The sequence below is a fragment of the Ochotona curzoniae genome, unplaced genomic scaffold, assembly GCF_017591425.1.
Source record: "Ochotona curzoniae isolate NIBS_2020 unplaced genomic scaffold, NIBS_Ocur_1.0 scaffold_4506, whole genome shotgun sequence".
NCBI lineage: Eukaryota > Metazoa > Chordata > Mammalia > Lagomorpha > Ochotonidae > Ochotona > Ochotona curzoniae.
The window spans coordinates 49,653,818-49,675,128 of record NW_024467119.1 but is presented as its reverse complement, the minus strand read 5'-3'; the positions used below and the strand labels follow the sequence as shown (position 1 = coordinate 49,675,128).

Genomic DNA, 21,311 nt, shown 5'->3' with positions numbered 1-21,311 from the left:
TTCTAACCTGGCCCTCTAACAAAACAAGTCCCTCCCCCCCTTATAAATCATAACAGACAGATGGCAAAATGGTGAAGAGAAAGGAGAAAGAAGGACAGGACAATGGGCATTGTGACGAATATGGGAAACAGAACAAAGTGCACATCAGAGAGGGAAAGTTTGGTTTGACAGGTGAAATTCCCACAGCCTGCAGACAGCAATGGGAATAAAGCAGATGCTTGCCCTTGCAAATCTGTGGATAACATTATTACTGGTGAAATCATTCAAATGCTAAGATACATTTGTTTCTACTCGACATTAACATCTCTATGTGGTAGCAAAAGTGAAGAGATCACGAGAACTGGTTGAATCTCCACTGGGAGATTCACACGCACTCAGCGGGCGTGGCGTGGCTTGGCCGAGGGAGGGAGGAGTGGCCGTCCGCTGCGCACTCTTTCACCTTCGCCACCTCTTTTCCCAGCTCATCTTCCCTAGTCCCCATCCTGGCATCTTCGCGAAAGCCCATCTGCAGGAAGGAACCCACAACTACGGAAAGCAAGTGCTCCAAGAAGCGGGGTGAGTGGCTTCCAGAGCGCGGAGAATGGAGGCGTGTAAGGGCGGGAGGTGGGCTTGTTGGTGAGGAGGGGAGGACAAGCCACGGGTGCCAGTAAGGCCTGGCAGGTGGGCGGGGAGGAGGGGAAAGAGCAGAGACGGCAGTTCTAGATACAATCCCTGGCTATGGGGAGGTGAGATGCATAGCGGTGCTTGTCGGGAGCTGGGGCCTGCCAGTAGTCCAAGTCTGACCCGGCCGGGCTGGCAGGCGATAAAGTGCAACTGTAGGGGGAGGTGGAGTTAGAGACGGACGAGGACGGCGCAGGGCTGTTGGTGCAACTCCACGTGGAGGCGGACGACGGGCTGTCTGCGCTGCTGCTCAGGGTAGCGCTAGCGCCTCCTGGGCTCAGCAGCACAGCCTCGGAGAAGAGCGCCCCCGGCAGGCCCCCGCCGCCACCCCCGCAGTGGTCAGCCAGGCGCAGGGTCTCGGTGAGCGCCCAGATGTAGTTGTGGGCGAAGCGCAAGGTCTCAATCTTGGTGAGCTTGGCGTCCTCGGGGAACGTGGGGAGCACCTCGCGCAGCGCATCCAGCGCCGCGTTAAGGTTGTGCATGCGGTTCCGCTCGCGGTTGTTAGCCTTCAGTCTGCGCGTCTTCTTGATGCGCTGCACGGTCTCGGCCGTTTTGGCGCCGCGGGACATGGCCCGCGCCCGCGAGGGACGCCGCTTGCATTCGTGTCCCAGACCCAGTAACCGCGCGGGCCGGCAGCCCTCGGCAGCGACCGCGGCAGAGCTGCCCCGCGCCCCGGGTCCCGCCTCGGCCCCAGGCTGCCGACGCGCCCCTCCCGACGCGCCCATCTCCTCCTCCTCGTCCTCGTCTGCGCTGGACGACAGTGGGGTGAGGGCGGCCGAAGCCGGAGAAGCCGAGCCAAGTAACACCAGCACATCTTCCTCCTCCTTGAACTCCAAGGTCTCGGTTTTGACGAACATGCTGTAGGAGAGATAGGGGAGAAAAGAAGAGGCCAGTGAGATGTAAACACGGAAGCAGAGGCACGTTCCCCGTGTCACAGGGCATGCCCCCACGCACACCCGAAAACAGAAGGGGCTGCCAAGGCGCCGTAGCCGAAGGGCGGCGGGGGAGAATCCAGCCAGTGCTCTCCAAAGTCGAGAGTCCGGCACAGTGCAAGCAAGTTACGGCCGGCCAAGGACTGCTGTCCCGGCGCCATCAGCGGGTGCCAGAGAGGTCCCGACTGCGAGCAGGAAGCAGCTAACCAAGCTGCGAACCCCGATGCTGGGTTACTCACTTGCTAGGCTCCGAGTGCGCCTTCGTGGAGAGGTGACTTTGGCGCAGCCGGATACGCGAGCGCTGCGTCCTTCGATCTGGGCTTGAAAGCAGCGGACCTGGCGCTGCAGCCGCGCGGCTCCGCGGGAGACCTCTCCGACACAGGAGTTTGCCAAGAGCCCGAGCGCGGCCCGCCGGAGTCTCGTGTGTTGTGGTGGCGGTGCGTGTCTGTCTGTCAGTCAGTCCTTGGCCGTGCGGCTCCTGGCACGCGACTCCCAGGCACTCCAGTTAAAGCGAAGCTGCTTGTGGTTCAGTGGCTGCGTGTCTGGCACACGACTCTCCTTAAAACCCCTTATATACCACCAGGAAAACAATCAGATGTGCCCCCGGGCCCCCACCACATACACACCCTCGCCGCCGCCCGCTCGCCCCCCTGTCACCCCTCCCTTCTGCCCCGCTTCTCCCTCCCCTGGCTTATTCTTTTCATTGCATTATCATCATTCATTTCTTTCTCTTTCTTCACCGCCTTTCCCCCCCTTCTCTGGCCCGGCCATCCATCCATCCTCCTCCTCCCAGCACCACCCCCGCCTCCCTTTCCCCCCTTTATCTAATCAACATAAAATGGTTCTAAAGCTCCCGTTGGAGCTCCCGGCTGCGGCCAGAGCTGCAGAAGCCCTGGCGGCGGCGGCAGCGGCTCAAGCTGCGGCTGTTGTCGCCGCCGCTGTCCATTGTGATTGGTGGCTCGCGCTCGGCTGGAGCGTGCCGCTAATTTATTAATGAATGGAGGTCGCGAGGCGCAGCTGGCCAATCAGGGCGCCCCGGACTCCGGGAGGCCCGCGAGCCACGCGCACCGCAGCTCGCTCCCTTTCTGCAGCTCATTAGGGGCCCGGGCGCTGGGGGCCGATGCAGGGGCGCTGACTGTGTTGAGGGGGGAGGCACCCCGGCTCCCGCCCCCGCCCCAGTCCTCCCGGCCCCCGCGGTTCCCTCCACCACCATCCCCCGCCTCGGCGCTCGCTCACTCGCAGATGCACCCGGCGCTGCTGGGCATCTCAGCTCCCTGGCGAAGGGAGCCGAGGAATTAGTTAATGGGGGTCAGAATCCCGGGGAAAGCTGTTTAGCCCTGTGGTGTGGACCGGCGTCTCTTGGCAAAGCCTCTTAGAGGCTGTATCAAATAGTAAGCGATTAAAAAAAAAAAAAAAGGCATTCAGCGTAGTTAGCAGAGCCAAGAGATGCGAGATATGGGTGGCGAGCTCAGCGTCGGCGAGCGCGTTCGGGTCCCCCAGAAACTGGCGTAGGAGAGCAAAGGTGCGTGAAGAAGAGGGCCTCAAGGAGAGGGGACAGAGGGGGAGCTGTCGATGGGCGTTCTGAGGAGTGAAGGTTAACTCCAGGTTAGGACTGAAAAGAACTGTTAACCTGCAGCAAACAGATTCGAGGGCCCACGCAGGTTTTTCTTTGCATTCGCCCACTTTCTTCTGGGCGGAACGGGAGAGTTTGGGAGGATCACGAAGGAGGCAACGAGCAGAACCGGAGCTGTCTCTACTCGAGGGAGCTGGGGTGGGGGTGGGAACTACGCTGACTCCTTCGTGACCTCTGCTCCGCGCTGGGGGGCGTTGTAGGGACAAGGGGCCCAGCATCCCGACGCCGCCACTGTTCAATGGAGGATAAAAAAAAAAAAAAAAAAAAAAAAGGAGAGAGCTGAAGGGCTACTGGACTTGGGGACTTTGCGGGGCGGATGGGGGGAGACTTGTTCTGCAACCCGCCGGCCTTCCTCCTCCCCGACAGGCTCACACCCACCAGCTCGTCATCCTGGCAGAACCGGAGGCCTGTGCTGGGCCGCGAGGCAGCCGGTGCCCCATCAGGAGGCAGGAGAGGCCCTCCAGTATCTCTGGTGCAAATTCAGTTCGAAGGAAAGAGAATACTATCTAAGGGTTTATCCCCTCAGCTTGTAGGAACTAGAAGCCGGTAGGGTTCCATAGGAGGAGGCTAGAATGGCTGTTAGTGTTTTGACAAACTCTAAGTTGTTTCTTTTCTTTTGTAGAGAGCCAACAATGGTATTGGAAGGCCAGAAGTAAAGAAAATGAAAATGAAGATCCAGTGAAAAGGCTATTGTCACCACAGGTCTCCCAACTGGGAAGTGTGCAAAGCAATCATGACGTGTTTTGCTTTTTCATATGTGTTTTCAACTGTTCCTCCTTTAAAACCCATTCTCTGACTCTAAAAGGCATTGCTCCCCAGCCTTCCTCCTCACTGCCTTCACAACAGATCGGTTTCACTGGCTACCTGTGCAGACCTGAGAAGAGAGGCTCGCTCAGCCCGCCCAGTGCACAGGGTCCACCCCTCACATTTTGCTGTCTCTATATCAGAATCCACATAATCGGAACATCAGAAGTGACTTTGATATCGTGAAAAATGTCAAGATTGCATGCTTTGGCTGCACCACCAGGATTATTTTGTAGGTTACAGTCATGGACACCAAGCAAGCTCAGGTTTTCCTCATAGTTCCACCTACAAGTTAACCCACCAAAAGTGTGATCTGGAGTAGCCCTGGTAGGGATGGAGGGAACATGTGCATTCTAATGGATGCAGTGGTTTTGCCTGTAGATTTGAATAAAATAAAGGAGGAGACTGGTGTACTGTAAGGGAATGATAGTAAATGGCCAAGAATGCACCAAGGAAAGGTGCAGGGATGCCAAGGGTGTCAGTCTGTGCACGCCTACACCTTACCCCAGAGCTGACAGGAAAGAAAGACAAGGCAAAAGATGCAAGCAACAGACAACCAAAAAAGCCTTAGTTAAGCATCATGCAAGCACCTCTTTGGATCCATTGCTTAAAATTTGGGGTTTATTGACAGGATGTTAGGTTTGTTCAATGATAAAACCTATTTGGGGGAAGAGCAGATCCAAATCCAATTAAGTACAGGTTTAAAGGGAAGCCTGGTGAACCTTGTATAATCCCAAGTGACAGTGGGATCCAGCCAGGTCTAATGCTTAGCGCTGGTGATGCACAATGAATTGCTTCAGTGGATGGTTAATAGTATTTGGGCACCTGGTTCCCCACTTTTGGTGTCTCCTCACCACCCCCCAGGAATTTGTGTTATTATAATTCACTGAAGTCCAAACTCTCTGTGCTGCTTGCCAGTAAGAAGTTGAAGTGTGTCTCCAAATAGTCTGTGCAGATGTTTTGTGATGGTAAGACAGCATTAGAGGGCATATATTCTTATTCTAGAAGTCTCTTTCAAAGGACGCAGTAGTTCCATACAGTTAGGAAATATGTAGGGTTGGGAATGTATTCAAACATGGTGCTAAATCACTTTCTAATCCACTGAATTATACAAAATTACATGTATCACTGTTATTTTTTAAATAAGGGTTTTGTCTCAGATGTATGACATTGGTGCATGCAAAGTACACATGCAAAAAAAAAATTCCCTCTTTGAGTCTGGACTGTTTGCATTTTCAAGAGTTGCCTTCCACTTGAAGAGTGAGGACTTCTGGAAATATTTTTTCCATATGAAAATATGTTTAAAAACTAACCCAAAGGATATGCCAAAGAGCCCTCAGGTGGGCAAACCAAAAACCAGCGATTGGCACTCAGTTGCCTGGATAACAGAATTGTATTTGCTCCGCGTTTTGCTTGGGGTGTGTGTGTGTGTAAGCAATTCCGATTTGTACTCGCTTTGTGAAGACGTGACCGCCGCCAAACAACCCGGACTGGACTCTTCTAGCACTCTGTTAACTTAAATCAATTCAAGAGGCACTTGTGTGGTCTGAAAGATTGTCCAGACGAAGCGAGGCTGAAATGTTCCTTGGAGGGGGAGGGGAGCCCGTGAATAGCAGCCGCGAGCCTGGTGACCGAGGGCCGCTCCTGGCCACTGCGTGAACTGTCCCAGAAGGGTCAAACTGTTCATCTCCAGCCCCTCTTTCAGTGCGCGATCCTACTTTAAGAGAACAAAAGCTCAAGGCAGGCGGTTACTGAGAAATGGGAGCACAATGATTTAAACTCATCCCCAAGCCTTAGAAAAGAAGGGTGAGGGGAGGAGGAGGAGCGGGTGCGTGTAAGCTGAAGAGTGAAGGGAGGGGAGGGGTGGAGAGCTTTAGAAAGTCTTTGTTGCTTTTAAGAAGCTTGAACTCTGAGCCGACCCAAAAGCCCTAAAGTTTAGTGTAGGTGTTGCCTTGGGGGCCGAACCACACTTCGACCTCACAAGTGGCTTGAGGGCAAAACGGGGAGTCTCCCGGGGCTGCGAAGGAGGGCGCCCTTGCCCAGGTCTGGCCGTCGGGCGGCGCGGACGCACAGGCCAGGAGATGGCAGGAGCTAGGTCTTCCTCCGGCATGGGGAGATCTCAGAAAGCCAGGATGCCGAGGGAAATCCTGCGCGTCTGCACCTCCGCAGACTCCTCAGCTCTCTGCTGAGGGCCAGCGGTGCAGTTTCCGAGCAGGAGAGGCCGAGGTGACAGTGGCTGCCTTGTTGGCCCAGGATCCCCGGACTTCTGCTAGGTGAGGGTCACTCTGCGGTGCCCGCCCTGGCCGGGAGAGGCGATGCACGCCAGCCCAAGGCGAAACCACAAGCGCCCAGGCCACCTGCGCCCAGGACTCCAGACGCTGCTATCGCTTCGCGTCCTCAGGCTAGCCTTTTTTTCTCTCTCCTGGTCCGGTCGGGAGAGGAGGATTCGCTTCCAACCTGAGTCTGGGCTGTGCCGACGTGGCAGCGCCACCCTTTTCGTTCTTGTCATCTGACAGGAGGTAGAGGAAAGCAGTCTCACCGTCCCCGCCCTGGTCCCAGGCCTGGAACCCATCCTGGAAAGCCTGGGGCAGCATGCCGAGATGTCCCCAAGCCAGACGCGCGGGGATGGGGCCTCTATGTCTCCGATGTGCTGGCAGCCTCCTTTCTTCCCCCTCCCCCCAACCCCTCCCGCATCTGCTTTGGGAAGGCCTCATTCCTACCGGACTTTCTCACCCCTGGTGCAAACCGCTCTCCCTAGCGCCCCTCTTCTCTCCGCTCCCTGTAGGAGCTTTTGCCATTCCGCTCCGACTTGCCAATTGTTTTCCTCAGGTAAAGGGGAAAAGAACAGCCGGCGCGTGAACGCCGGCGCTTGGGGGCCCACTAGGGAGAGAACGCCCCTCGCCCTCCCCGCTCCTCCCACCCCCACCCCTACTCTTCGGTGCCTGCAAAAAGGGACATTGGCTATCCAGGGGAAAGTGCCAGAAAGAGCACTAATCGCTGAACCAGGAGACAAACACGATTACCAGCTCCGAGTCTTGAGTCAGAAAGTCTCATAGACTTTAAGATGTTAATCCCTAGCATAATCCTTCCTTTGGCGTGTAGGAATAGTGCAGCCACAAGAGTTGTTTTGTTATTTATATTGGCGTTTAATAAAACGCAGCCAGTGGTGAATGGTCTGCCCACTCTCCAATGGTAATTAATTCCCTATTTCAGTGACCCAATTGTCCCGGGACAGAGCGGTGGGCCCGTCCCGGTGCCCCGAGCCCCTTTGTGCGCATACACTGCCCTCGTGCTTCAACAGCTATGGAAACTCATTCTTTTGATGTCATTCAAGGAGTTTTCCTTGGGCATCTTCTAAACTTCAAGGGCCCTTTTCTTTCTCCGTCGCATGAAAAGCAGGGCGAGCTTGACCACCTCTGTAGAATTTAATGATTTGGTGAAAGGGTCCTTTGGGGTCTGTCGAAGAAGTTAGACGGAGAAAGGAAAGTTGGCAGCCTGCTGCCGTGCGCGGACAGTCCCGAACCTGGAAACACAAAACTTATTCAGACGCGTGAATAAAGATCTTGAAGGCTGATGGTAGTTACCCCCGCCCCCACCTCTGCTTCGTCTGTCTTCTTAACGAGAAAAATAACAACCAGAAGAAAAAGAAAACCGGAATAACACCTAATGGTCTTCTGGAAATAAATGTGGAGGTGTTTGCGCTCTTGCTGGTATAAATTAGAAGGGCGGGGTTAAGCCAAAAAAAAAAAAAAAAGAAGAAGAAGAAGAAGAAGAAGAATAAAAGAAAGGAAAAATAGTTCTCTTAGAACAGAGTCCTTGCAAGTGTCTTTGGGAAACAGGATAGGTGTTTCTTAGGCGCTTAAATTTTATTAGTGGAGTCACCCCTTCGTCCTACATTCAAAATAAACTTCTCGGGGCTAGGACCCCGTGCGTGTGTGGGGCAACGTGCTGGCGCCAGAAACGCAAGCCAGATCCGACCTTACCCTTACACAGCTTCCAGTCCCCACACGGAGACTTTTCATATAACCTCTGTCCGGTGCCCAAGGAAGCAGCGGCACGCCCTTGCAAGCGCTGGGAGGGGTTACCTTCAGGGGCGCACCGGGAACCGAACCCGGGGAGCCCGTGGAGCGATCTCCTTTTGGATTCCCGTCCCCAACCCCTGGCTCTTTCATGAGAGCCCTACTGTGTGCCGAGCTGCGAGCGGCAGGCGGGTCGGCTGGGTCCTAAGGTGTAATTCTTACCCCAGGTCTGCTCGCGCGTGGGGCGGGGGCGCGCGGCCCGGGGCTCCAGGCCGGGAGGGGGCGGCCGCGGCGCGCCGGGGCAGCTCCCTGCACAAGTAGCTCTTCTATGTCTTTATACGTAATTAAAAAAAAAAAAAAAAAAACTCGCAAGTCACAGAAACAATTCAGGATTCAACTAAGAAAATACAGAGTGAACCATATGGCCTGGGTGGCTCGACTCGGCCGCATTTTCCTCCAGACAAAGAAGGGATTGAGAGTTGAAGGAAAGGAGAAAAAACCCTAACTTTCCGGCTGATGAAGCTGTTGTCTGGAGGCAATGATCCCAAATCTGAAGGCTTTATCCTGGGCCCGACGGAGACGTGATATGTCATATGATTAGCATCTTTCATATTTACCAGAGTGGTAGGGGCTGCCAGTCTGCAGAGAAAGGCGAGAGAAAGAAGGGGGCATATGCTGAAATGGTTTTAGCATTTGAAAGAGAGAAAGGGGATCGGATAAATACACTTAAACGAGGATTTAGTTTTACTCCTGTTGAGTTCTAATGGATTGTTGATTGAGATTTTAGGGGCCTGGAACCGAGGTGTCAGCAGTAATTTAAAGAAGGTATTCAGTCTTCCCAGAGCCTCTTTTCTCCATTTCCCCCTCCGGCCCCTCCCACTCCTCACTCATTGACGCCTTCAAGCAGCACGGGGCGGAGAAGGCTTTTAAAACAAAACACAAAACCGCCTCTCAGGCCAGGGCGGTGGCGAGGGGTCCTAGGCGCCCGGAGCTTGCAGGCTGAGCCCCCCTACCGCCGCCGGCGCCGCAGCCGAGGTCACGCCCCGCGCCCCGCGCACCTGAGCGCGGGCAGGTAGCGCCCCAGGTCCAGGCCCTCGGTGGCCGCTGGACGCGATCCTGACGCCCCCTAGCGAGGCCCGCCGCAAACGAGACTGGGCTTGCGGCTTAGCACATCCTCCTGCAAAAGGCTTCCCCGAGTCTCCACCAGGGGCTCTACCAAGGTAGTGCCCACTCAGACTCCAGCGTCAGTGCTGGGCCCTTGGGAGCTGAACAACACCTCCGTTGCTGGTTCTGGTGGCAGCCAAGTGTGACAGTCTTCCGATCTGCGATCCAAGGCCCCTCTGTGGAGGGTTTCGCAGTTCGCTTAGAAGTGATGTCAAGATTCAGTGGGCTAGAAGAAAAGCTTGGAAGCCGGACTGTTGGGAGGCGCTCAGAGGTTCTCACAGTTGCACACCGTCGCCGATCTTGTATTCTTGTTCTGTGTGTACAGAAAAATGTCCTCACGTACCAAAACCAAATTGCAGACTTGATCTCCAGACTGCCCCTTTCCTCCTTCGATTTCATTCTCTTCGCTAGAGATGGGGCTGGGTAGTCTACAGGGTCGTTTGTCTTTGGGTTTCATTTCCTGGGTTCAAGTCCGCACCTCCAACCCCCAGTTTCTCCTTCCTACTTCCATTATCTTCTCTTTTGCACTTAAAACTACTCATCCTTGGGCCCAGCGCGGTGGCCTAGCGGCTAAAGTCCTTGCCTCGAAAGTGCCCGGGATCCCATATGGGCACCGGTTTTAATCCAGCTCCCTGCTTGTGGCCTGGGAAAGTCGAGGACAGCCCACTGCTTTGGGACCCTGCACCTGCGTGGGAGACCTGGAGGAAATTTCGGCCATTGCGGTCACTTGGGGAGTGAATCATCCGACGGAAGACCTTCCTCTCTGTTTCTCCTCCTCTCTGTATATCTGACTTTCCAGTAAAAATAAATAAATCTTTTTTTAAAAAGCTACTCATCCTTTACATTGCCAAATTATTGGATAACCTAAGGACTTAACATTCGAGCCCTTTGAAACCAATTTAAGTTGCCCACATTTATTAATAAATAAGATGCTTGTAGGCACAGCCCCAATTTGGAGATATTTATATCTGAATTATTGAACAAACATCTAAGTACATCTATGCTGGGGAGGAAAATATTCACAGTGGTTCTTTTTGCCATCAGTGCCTGAAAGTGGAATTTTTATCTTTGGGAAAGCATTGTGGCCGAGTAGGTTAAGCTTCTGCTTATGCCACTGCTCGCTTCTGGCCTCCCAACAGATGGGCATCTTATCTCCTCTGCTTTCCATCTAGTTTCTTGGGAAGATAGACTATAGTGGCCCAAGTGCTTAGGCCCCTGCCACCATGTGGGAGACCTAGATGGATTTCCAGGCTCCTTGCTGCAGCCTGATTCAAATCTGACCTATTGCAGTGACCTAGAGAGAGAATCAATAATGGAAGAATACTCTCTCTTTCATCTCTCCCTCTCTATGCTGGTCTACCTTTCAAATAGAAAAATTGTTATATTTGCACTTTCTTTTTCTATTTTTATTGTTATTATTTTCCATGATCCCTTTTAAAAGATTTATTTATTTTTATTAGAAAGATTTGCAGAGAGGAAAACATGCAGAGAGGAAAGATCTTCTGTCCATTGGTTCACTCCCCAAGTGGCTCCAATGGACAAAGCTGAGCTGATCTGAAGCCAGGAGTGTCTTCCAGGTCTCCCATGTGGGTGCAAGGTCCCAAGGATTTAGGCTGTCCTCTACTGCTTTCCCCAGACCACAAGCCGGGAGCTGGGAGCGAAGTGGAGCAGCTGGGACATAAACCGGTGCTCATATGGTATCCCAGCACAGGCAAGGCGAGGACATCAGCCACTGGGCTACCACACTGGGCCCTCCATGATACAGTTTTATAGATATAAGGATTTGCCCCTTTCCCTCCACTTTCTCCCTCCTTATTTTCCTCTCCCATCTTGCCCCCCCCAAATTACTATAGTGGTATAATCCTTTAGTAATAGTTACTAATTTAATATTCTGCTATTTAAGTGCATTATGACATTGTAGGTATAGAGAAAGATAGAAAAATCTAGTATCATATTATCAAGGTATATTTAACTGTTTTGCTGGGGTCCTCCTTTTGTTTGGTAATAGAGATGCATTTTCTTTTTTAAAAGACTTATTTTTGAAAGGCAGTTTTTGTTTTTTGTTTTTGCTTTTTTTGTTTTTTGTTTTTTGTTTTTACAGAGAAAGGAGAGACAGAGAAGTCTTTCATCAGCTAGTGCACTCCTCAAATGAATGCAATAGACAGAACTGAACTGATCCAAAGCTTGACACCAGGAGCTACTTTCTAGGTTCCCATGTGGATGCAGGGTCCCAAGAACTTGGGTCATTCTTCGCTTCCTTCCAAGTGCACAAGCAGAGAGCTGGATTGTAAATGGAGCGTCCAGACTAAACTGACACCCACAGGGATGCTGGCGCTATAGGCTAAGGTTAACCTATTATACCACTGTACTGGATTCCATACTTGTATTTTCAAAATAAATAATCAGAAAGTACTGCTTTTTTAAATGCTGGCTTTCTGGAAACTATCTTTTCTTTGGCGTTTTCATCACAAATTGGAAATCCGTTTCAAAACAGAGATTTTGAAATTGGGTGGGTTGGGCCCTTAAGGTCCCATATGGGTGCCGGTTCTAATTCCGGCAGCTTCACTTCCTATCCAGCTCCCTGCTTGTGGCCAGGGAAAGCAGAAGAGGATGGCCCAAAGCCTTGGGACCCTGCACCACATGGGAAACCTGGAAAGAAGTTCCTGGCTCCTGGCTTCGGATTGGCGCAGCACCAGCCGTTGCGGTCACTTGGGGAGTGAATCATCGGACAGAAGATCTTCTCTGTTTCTCTTCCTTTCTGTACATCTGCCTTTAAAATACAAAAATAAATAAACAAATATTTAAAAGAAAAAAAAAGAAATGGGGTGGGTTATATCATGACTCTTCCACAGTTAAAATTAAGGAAGGCCAGGAATTGAACCATTTGTGTGACATGGGATACTGCAAACATAAAACCTGATCTTGAATTATGTTTGTAAGCCTTGTGGAGGACAGAAATGTCTGATGCTAGTTTGAGTTTTGTTCATTTTTTTAAAAAATCAAAATTTTGGGGACTGCAAAAAAAAGAAAAACTCCTTGATTGCTATCATTTTTTGTGTGGATGGGCAGATGATGTATAATTTCCAAGAAGACGAGATCACACCACAGTGTTTTCAATGGGTTTCTTTTGATTATTATTGTTTTATGATGCAGTTTAATAGGCACTGGGGTCTCACTCCCCTTCCTCAAGATCCCTCCCCTCCTCTCCCTTCCCCTCCATTCTCTCCTCCAGTCTTTCGTGAATTTTAACGAGTCCCTCATGCTGCCACTGAGATGCCTCCTAACCAGGTAGGAGATTATCAGTCATTTCCTTGTGAGTCCATCCTTGTAGTTCATGCACGAGGACTTACTTCTGTTTCTTCAGTGGGTTTCTAAACTAAGATTAAAGCAAGAGCAACATTTTGAAGTAATGTATTCCTTTGCTTAATAACACCAACAGGAAATCCTTTATAGCTAATCTTTCCTAGATTTTTCTTCTTGACCTGCACTCCCTCATGATTAAAACTGATCAGAATTTAGACTTGAAAATAGAGTATTCATGGCTGCTCGTTGATAATTAAACAGATCCAGAAAATGTTTAGTCTTGAGTTTTGCTTTCCTTATGCTTCTTAGGCTTTTGGCTTTCTTGAAGAAGCCATTGCCAAACTAGAAGGAAGGGCAGCAGTTTCCATCTAATTGCATTTTTGTACCATCAAGCATCACATGCAGCTAGTGGTATTATCTTTGCATGAGCCTACAGGGAAAAGGAAAGGATTTGCAATAAGATAATCACAATCTCCTCAGCAAATTCTTTTTCTTCACAGGCTGTTTCATTTCTCTTGAATGTTAAAAAAAAATCTCCATGCAAATTTGTGCAGAAAAGTAGAGATTTTTAAGAGTTTTAAAGAATCGAATGTGTTAGTATTTGAATGAGTCTAGTGACTTCTCTCACATATACTTCAAATTATTTGTTAAACTGGATTTGAAACCAATGATATTTCTCAGAAAAATGAGCAATAAGAGGTGTAAGGAAATTACTTGGGGCCTATGTGCATTCTTTCTAAGGGTGGATTTCTGACTGCGTCCAAAGAGTAACATGGGTTTACTTTCTTTTCTCAATCTTGATTTTGTTTGCAGCATCTCATGAAATTGGCACAAACAGCAGGTCTTAGATCTGTTTCTCATACTGACACTTGGAAATAATTCATTGTTCAAAAAGCTCTTTAAGAAATAGTGTCTCACTGAAGTAAAGTTTCTTCCTTCCCATTCATCTCCCAAAACTAAAAGGATGTTTTATTCTTCTCCTAAGATAGAAATGACATAAAATATCACATGGGGACTATACAATAAAGTTTAAAATGCTTATATCATCTTACTCAAATTGGTAGAATAATTCTTGGCTGCAAGCATTCAGCCAGAAGAGAATAGAGTGATTTTATTATTTTTTTTAATAGAGCGATTTTAATCGCAAGTCGCTAGCAATTGAAATTCCACTCTGATTTGTTATTAAGGAAGAAATAAATAGATAACTAGAGAACACAGACAATTATTAGTTATTGAGGTTGTCTGATCAGTGGAGACAGTCATGTCAAAATGCAGATCAGCTTTCATTTTCTAAACAGGAGGCCACCACTTCTTCCTCCTCTTCTTTTGTGTATTCATTGGTTATCAATTAATATAATTAATAGCATAACTGATTATCAATATAAGTGATCCTTTTTAATTCAAATACATTGGTTAATTGATTGTTTAACATTGATTAGACCACACAGAATTTGTGGATGTCCCAAGCCTGCTTTAGATAAACTCTGACACTCTTGACAAAATTGTTGTCTAAAGAAATAGAATAACGGGGGCCCAGCGCAGTAACTTAGAGGCTAAAATCCACCACTTGCATGCGCCGGGACATTGGCTCCTGTTCTAATCCCGGCTGCCCAGCTTCCCATCCAGCTCCCTGCCTTGGGAAAGCAGAAGAGGACGGTCCAAAGCTTTGGGACCCTGCATCCATGTGGGACATCTGGAAGAATTTCCTTACTCCTGGCTTTGGATCTCACAGCTCTGGTCATTGCAGCCACTTGGGGAGTGAATCAAAGGATGCAAGATCTTCCTCTCTGTATCTCCTTCTCTCTGTATATCTGACTTCCCAATAAAAATAAATCAACTTTTTAAATAAGAAGTAGAATATTACTAAAGGGAGAAAATATCAGAATTTTCCTGTAATTAGTCTTTCCCCATGTATTTGTGTAATGTTGAGTTGCTGTTAAACCACTCTTTGAAGCCAAAATAACCAGAAACACATTTAAATGCAACATTGAAATCTCTCTACTAGATTGGGTCTTGTAACCTAAAGAGTTAAGCTGACATTGGGTATATGCACATTCCATAGAGAACTGTTGGCTGGAATCTTGGCTACTCCACTTTCCCTCCAGCTTCTTGCGAATGCATCCTGGAATACAGCATGGGCTGGTGCTCATTTCTGTGACAGTGTTGGCAATTTTGTTTCACCAGAGCACTGTTATATTTCCTTCTGCACGACACCTTATTTAGTCAGCTACCAAGTGTCAGCTTAATATTCTAATGCATCCTTGCATCTGCACATTTAGCTCATCTTCTATCACATAGTCTGCCAAGTATTCTAGATGTCCTATCTCAAAAACTGAAGGACCTCATGTTTGTGTGATGTTTGTGTTCCTACATACATTTTAGAATCAGTTTCTCAGCTCTCACATGCAAAAAAAAAATGTGTTGTAGGGTGCTTGCTTCGGCAGCACATATACTAAAATTGGAACAAAAAAATGTGCTGTAGGTTTTCTTGAAGTGATTAAATCTATAGGTATGGCTGGGAAGAATTCATCTATCAACATTATTTCATGTGTCAACCCTTCAATATGGAATATCTCTCCTGCTATTTATACAAATTTTTTATTAGCGCTTTGTAGTTTTTAATCCATAGGTCCTGCACATAGTGTTTTAAAAATTATTCTTAAGTATGGTATTACATTTTAACTTCTATTTCTAATTGTTCATGACTTACACAGAATGTTTATTATTGAGTTTGTGACCTCTGACATGGACAAACTAATTCTAGTGGTGGTTTTTAAATTGAAGATTTCTACATAGACAATCATTTTAAATTACATAGGCAAAATGTTGTCTGTTGTATTGGCTTTTGTTGATAGCATCGTTTGTCTCTGGTTCATCTCCAGCTTTTCTCTGCCAACAATGATTATCTAGGCTCTTTTGTTCAGGCAGTGAGAAGCATTGGAGGGAAATCAAAAAGTAAGAGAAAAACAGAAGACAAGCTTTGAAACTTTGGAGAAGCATTTCTGATAATGGCTATATCTTTTTCATTGTTCCAGTTCCTGGGACTTTCCTACGGTGAGATCACAGCCTCACCCCAACTCTCCTAAAGTGAATCAACTGCCTGTGGTGAGTTCACAGTGCCTATGTACCCATCTGCTCCAGTGCATAAACCACCCAGAGGATCTGTGCATTCCTCGCTGTGAGCCTGGAGCCCTCTGTAATCACCTACCACAGCGCTCAGTTAACTCTAAACCTCTAAAGCCAGACCCAGTGATTGCCCAAGACCCACACCCCATACCATAGTGCACAGTGACCAGGATTCCTATACTACAGGGACAAGCGAGCGAAGGGGAGTGTTTCACAGGTCTAAGTGGATGCCCCATCCCCCAATAACTCTCCAGGTCAGATTTAAAGTCAGTGGGGATGGTGGAGCTATCCTTGTGAAAAATGCCCCATTTGTACACAGACTGCAGCAGCCTCTGTCTCATCAAGATGGTGATTAGTCCCTGTTGATCATCAGGCTTGTGGAGGAGGGAAGGAGAAAGGAGGGAAAGAAAGCAAAGTGCCTCAGGCCAGACTCAAAGTCTGTAGGGACTGCAAGTTTCTCCCTCAGCCCTCAGGCAATAACTACCATCTCAGCTTCCTTGCATCCTACTCCAGGGAGATAGCATCCCCACAGCCAACCGCTTAGTCATCTCGGTCCTGCTTGCTGCTGCGTGATTGTGCCACCCTTGCTCCTTCAGGAGGCTTCTTTTCTTTCTGTAGGTTGTCCACTGCCAACTTTTCTTCAACTGTCCCCCAGAAATAAGGTTCCCTGCCTTTTCTTCTTTTGATCAAAATTAACACATCTTTTCCCTATTCAGCCTTCTCAGATCCACAATAAATCTTCATTGACGTTTCTAATACATTTATAAAGTATCTTCCTCCTAAAAGTGAATATAAGAATCAGTAAACAGAGCAGTAAAATGTTCAGCATTTAAGAGGCAAAAAATAAGCTGAAGAAACCTGGGATGAACAGAAAATATTACAAAATACAGTGGAGCAGTCTAGACCCAAACTGGTGCCCATATGGGTTGGTGTTACAGACTGAGGTTAACCTGTTATGGCGTTGCACTGGACATTTGCATTTTCTAAGTAAATATTGGAACATGTATAATTAGAAATTACTTTTTAAAATGCTAGCTTTCTAGAAAGTGTCTTTTCTTTTGTCATTATCCCAGTTGGGATAACCCTCTTCTTTTCTCTGCCTTTCAAATAAATACAACCCTTTAAATTGTAAACAAAGGTTCATTGCACAAGTTTTTTTTTTTTTTTTATTGTTGCTTACATTGTATTATGTAGTACAGTTTTATAGGCACTGGGGATTCCCCCCACCCCTCCCATACCCCTCCCCCCATGGTGGATTCCTCCACCTTGTTGCATAACCATAGTTCAAGTTCAGTTGAGATTCATTGCTTGCAAATACTTGCCTAGCATAAAGTTCAGCGTCTTATTGTCCAGATAAGTTCAGTGGCCTCTTGGGGAGACCTTCTATGGTCTGAAGATAGGTCTAACAGAGTAAAGATCCGGTCAGTTAAAAGCCCCAACAAGGCCTCAGTATCAATATACAACATTATGGAATTAATTGACATAGTATTGGGTAAACAATATGTTAAAAATAATGCAAGTTCCCTTCTTCTAAACATCTGGGTTGAGACAGTATCAATGACAGGTTCAAAAAATAACAAACAACCAAACAAAAAATTACAGGTTAAATCAAGGCAAACATGTGGTATCTAATCTTTTGGGATTCGCTCATTTCCCTTAGCATTATAGTTTCCAGTTGGGATAACCCTCTTCTTTTCTCTGCCTTTCAAATAAATACAACCCTTTAAATTGTAAACAAAGGTTCATTGCACAAGTTTTAAAATCCACACATATACAGGTTATTCAGAAGTTTTTGGAAATGTATATTACCAGAAACTATGCATGCAGATTTTACATGTACTACAAATTTAATCCAATACTTGAGTGACAACATCAAAGGGCTGTTTAACAGTGTAGGAAAAAGGACAAATACATACAGAAAAAAAAAAAACATATGAAACTTAACAGAATCAGTCCAATAGTGGGTCTGTCATCTGAACCCTGGGAGCTACAGAGAGAAGAAAGGAAAGATGACATGATTTTTGGAGTGAAGATCAAGTGAATAGCTTTAAAATAATAATAACAGGGCCTAAAGCCGTGGCTCAGTGGCTAAATTCTCACCTTGCATGCGCTGAGATCCCATATGGGCACCAGCTCATGTCCCAGCTGCTCCACTTCCCATCCATCTTCCTGTTTGTGGCCTGGGAAAGCAGTAGAGGATGGCTAAAGCCTTGAGACCCAGCACCAGTATGGGAGACCTGCAAGAAGCTCCTGGCTTCAGATTGGCCCAACTCTGTTGCGACCACCTGGGGAGTGATCCAGCAAATGGAAGATCTTTCTGTCTCTCCTTATGTCCATCAATCTGCCTTTCCAACAAAAATGAATTAAAATCTTTTTAAAAATAAAACAGTAGTGACTGCTACATATACATACATGGAAAATTATTCAGCATCAAAGAATGAATAATAAAAATCTGATTACATGGATACAGTTTAAAAACATACTGGTTAAAGGAACACAAAAGAGTAAATACTACATGATTTGATTTACATAAAGCTGCAACATGAGTCTATAATGAGGATGGATTAGTGGTTACCTTAGCTGGAGACAGACTGATTCTAAAGGGGAACAGGGGAATATTTGGCGATGGTGGAAATGTTTACATCTTTGTGGTGATTGCAAAGGTCCACATACATCTATCAAAATCAGTTAACGTGCACACTCAAATTGGGCACATGCATTGGTTATATCTTAATAAAGGTTAACTTTCTTTAAAAACGCAAGTTTCTTAGGATAAATGACTTTGAACTTAATGATACTGATGCAGGTGTACCAATGAACACATGTTGAGAAACAGTTTTGTAGGTACTGAGAGTCCATTGCAAAATTGTAATGTGATCATATTTGCATGTTGGTTGGAAGAGTGACTGTAGAGAAGGAGTTGAAGAGCTTATTAGGGACAAATAACTTCTGGGCATGTGGGATGTTTGAGATCAGTTATCCTAAATGTGATGTGGCACCCATCTGCACATTATTATAATTTTTTCTGGAGCACCCAGCAGTCCAGGTGTAAAAAAGTAGAAAAGGATATTGGGACCATTTTATGGGTAGAATTTTACAAACTGGCAGAAACTGCGGCAAGCAGCAACACACCACGGCAGTTGACAGCAGTTGGGTAGGGTGGTGTCTTAGCAGATAAAGCAAAGGTAAGCTGATAGATTAGTAGAATATAAGAAATCAAAAGAGAAGATAACAATGAAACCGTAAGAAACCTGTAGAGGTAGTGAGACAGAGGCTGTGCTCCATGACATGCAGTACTAACTTAGGGTGATGAGGTATCTTGGAAGACCAGCTGTAAAAGTGCAGAAATGTGGAATGTGCTGTAAGACACATTGAAAAAGGAAAAGAGAGATACACAAAAGTTCATGTGAAGTGAGTAAATCATCTGCATGTACTCACGAAGCATTCAGAAATTCATGCGAAATGTAAACTATGAAGAACTTTCATGCATGGATTTCAAAGTTTTTGTTCCAAAATTTATTCTTTTATCTTGCCATGGTGTTTTTGCTTTGTTGAAGTTTCCTTAGACCTTCATGTAAAGGAGCTATTTTTGAATGAAAATTAAGAATCTGGGCCCGGCGCAGTGGCGCAAGTGGTTAAAGGTCCTCGCCTTGCACGCCCAGGATCCCATATGGGCGCCGGTTCTAATTCCGGCAGCCCCGCTTCCCTTCCAGCTCCCTGCCTGTGGCCCGGGAAGGCAGTCGAGGACGGCCCAAGGCTTTGGGACCCTGCACCTGCGTGGGAGACCCGGAAGAGTCTCCTGGCTTCAGATCAGCATAGTATCGGCCCGTTGCGCTCACTTGGGGAGTGAATCATCAGACGGAAGATCTTCCTCTCTCTTTCTCCTCTGTGTATATCCACCTTTCCAATAAAAAAATAATAAAAATAAATGTTTAAAAAAAAAAAAAGAAAATTAAGAATCTTACAGGACTGGAATTGTGGCACAGCACATGAAGCTGTTGCCTGCAACGCCAACATGCCATATGGGCACTGGCTTGAGTACTGGCTGCTCTGGTTCTGATCAAGTTTCCTGCTAATGTGCCTAGGAGAGCACAAGAGGGGGCCCAAGTGATTGGACCCATGCAACCCAAGCCAGATGAAACTCCTGGGTCAGACTCAACCAGTGAGACCACTTGCGAAGTGAGCAAGCAGATACATCTTTCTCTTGAAAGATTGCCTTTCAAATACATACATAAGTTAATTCTTTTATAATTTGTAAAAGACTCTTATGAGACTGGTTAACTCTATGAGGAAACTGGGAGCCTGGGAGGAATATAAAGGAGAGAGATTTATTATTATTAATTTATAATACAGTTACATAGGCCCTGGGATTTCTCCTAAAACCCCTCACTAAATCCCTTCTGTCCCCGCTAAGTCCTTCCAAAGCATTACAACAGCATAGTTCCTGTCATTCAGCAATGGGCTGCTCATTGTTTCATTTAGTTTTCTGTTGTTACTTTTGCTGAGATGTTCCTCACATTTGCCTTTGGATTTGGTGAGTGCCCTTCCTTTTCTCTGTCAAGAAAATATTTTTAAGCATCATTTATAGGGCAGGTCTGAAAGAGGCATATGCTTTTAACTTTACTGTGGAAGAGATTTATTTCAGTTTCAAAGACAAAGGAAAGCTTTGCTCAGTATGTTATCCTGGGCCAACAATTTTTTGCTTTTAGAATCTGGAATATGTCGCTCCATTCTCTTTTGGCCTATAGAGTTTCCTGTGAGAGGTCAACTGTGATTCTCAGTGTCATTCCTGTGTATGTCAATTGATTTTTTCACTTGCACATTTAAGGATCTTTTCCTTATGTTCAACTGAAGAGAGCTTGATTATTATGTGTCGTGATGAAGATCGCTTTTGGTCATCACTGGTGGGAATTCTGTGCTCCTCCTGGGTGTTTCCCAATTCCTTCTCTAGGTTAGGGAAATTTTCCCTTATTTCATTAAATACATGTTTAAACCCAGCTTCTCTTTCTGCAGCTTCTGTACCTCTCATAACTCTTATATTTGGCCTTTAAATAATGTCTCTTAATTCTTGAATACTTTTTCTAAGCTTGAATCAGCTCTGCTTCCAGCTTTTTGATTGTTTCCCCATTGTGACAAGAAATATCTTCCAATTTTGAGATTCTTTCTTCCGTCTCCTTCATTCCATTATACTTTCCCCTGACTTTTTAATTTGCTCTATTGTGTTCTTCATTCCCAATAATTCAGCTTGAATTTGTTTCAATGCTGACCTTCCTGTGTAACATACTCCTTAAATTCCTTGAATTCCTCTATGTTTCTCATTGTTGATAAGAAACTTTATCATTAGTTTTTGGTATCCCCCATTTTCTCAAGATTTTCCTCAGTTAACTCTGAGGTTGGCAAAGGCTTTGGCTCCTTTGCAGAGGAGTCTTCAGTAATATTCATTGTGCCTCTGTCTCTTCTTTTATTCTTGGTCATTGCACTTCTGGTTAGCAGATTGTTCTGCTTAGGGCAAGTTTCCAAGCTGTGTCACCCTCAAGCCAACAGTTCGATTTTACTTATTGCAGTTGGTACTTGGTTCTTTGTTTGCAGTCACTTGTGCCACTCAGGAGGGGGATTTTTTTTTTTAGCCAATATTCCCTTTGGGTATGCTTGAATACTGAATCAGGTGAA

The 21,311-nt window shown here is 46.8% G+C and overlaps 1 protein-coding gene across 1 annotated transcript; it reads right to left on the bottom strand.

Moving 5' to 3' along the window:
* Positions 1-698: 698 nt before the first annotated feature.
* On the bottom strand, positions 699-1,517 carry NEUROG2 (neurogenin 2). Its single transcript, XM_040967471.1, has one exon. The coding sequence runs from the start codon at positions 1,515-1,517 to the stop codon at positions 699-701; it is 819 nt and encodes a 272-aa protein (XP_040823405.1).
* Between the last annotated feature and the right edge of the window lie 19,794 nt (positions 1,518-21,311).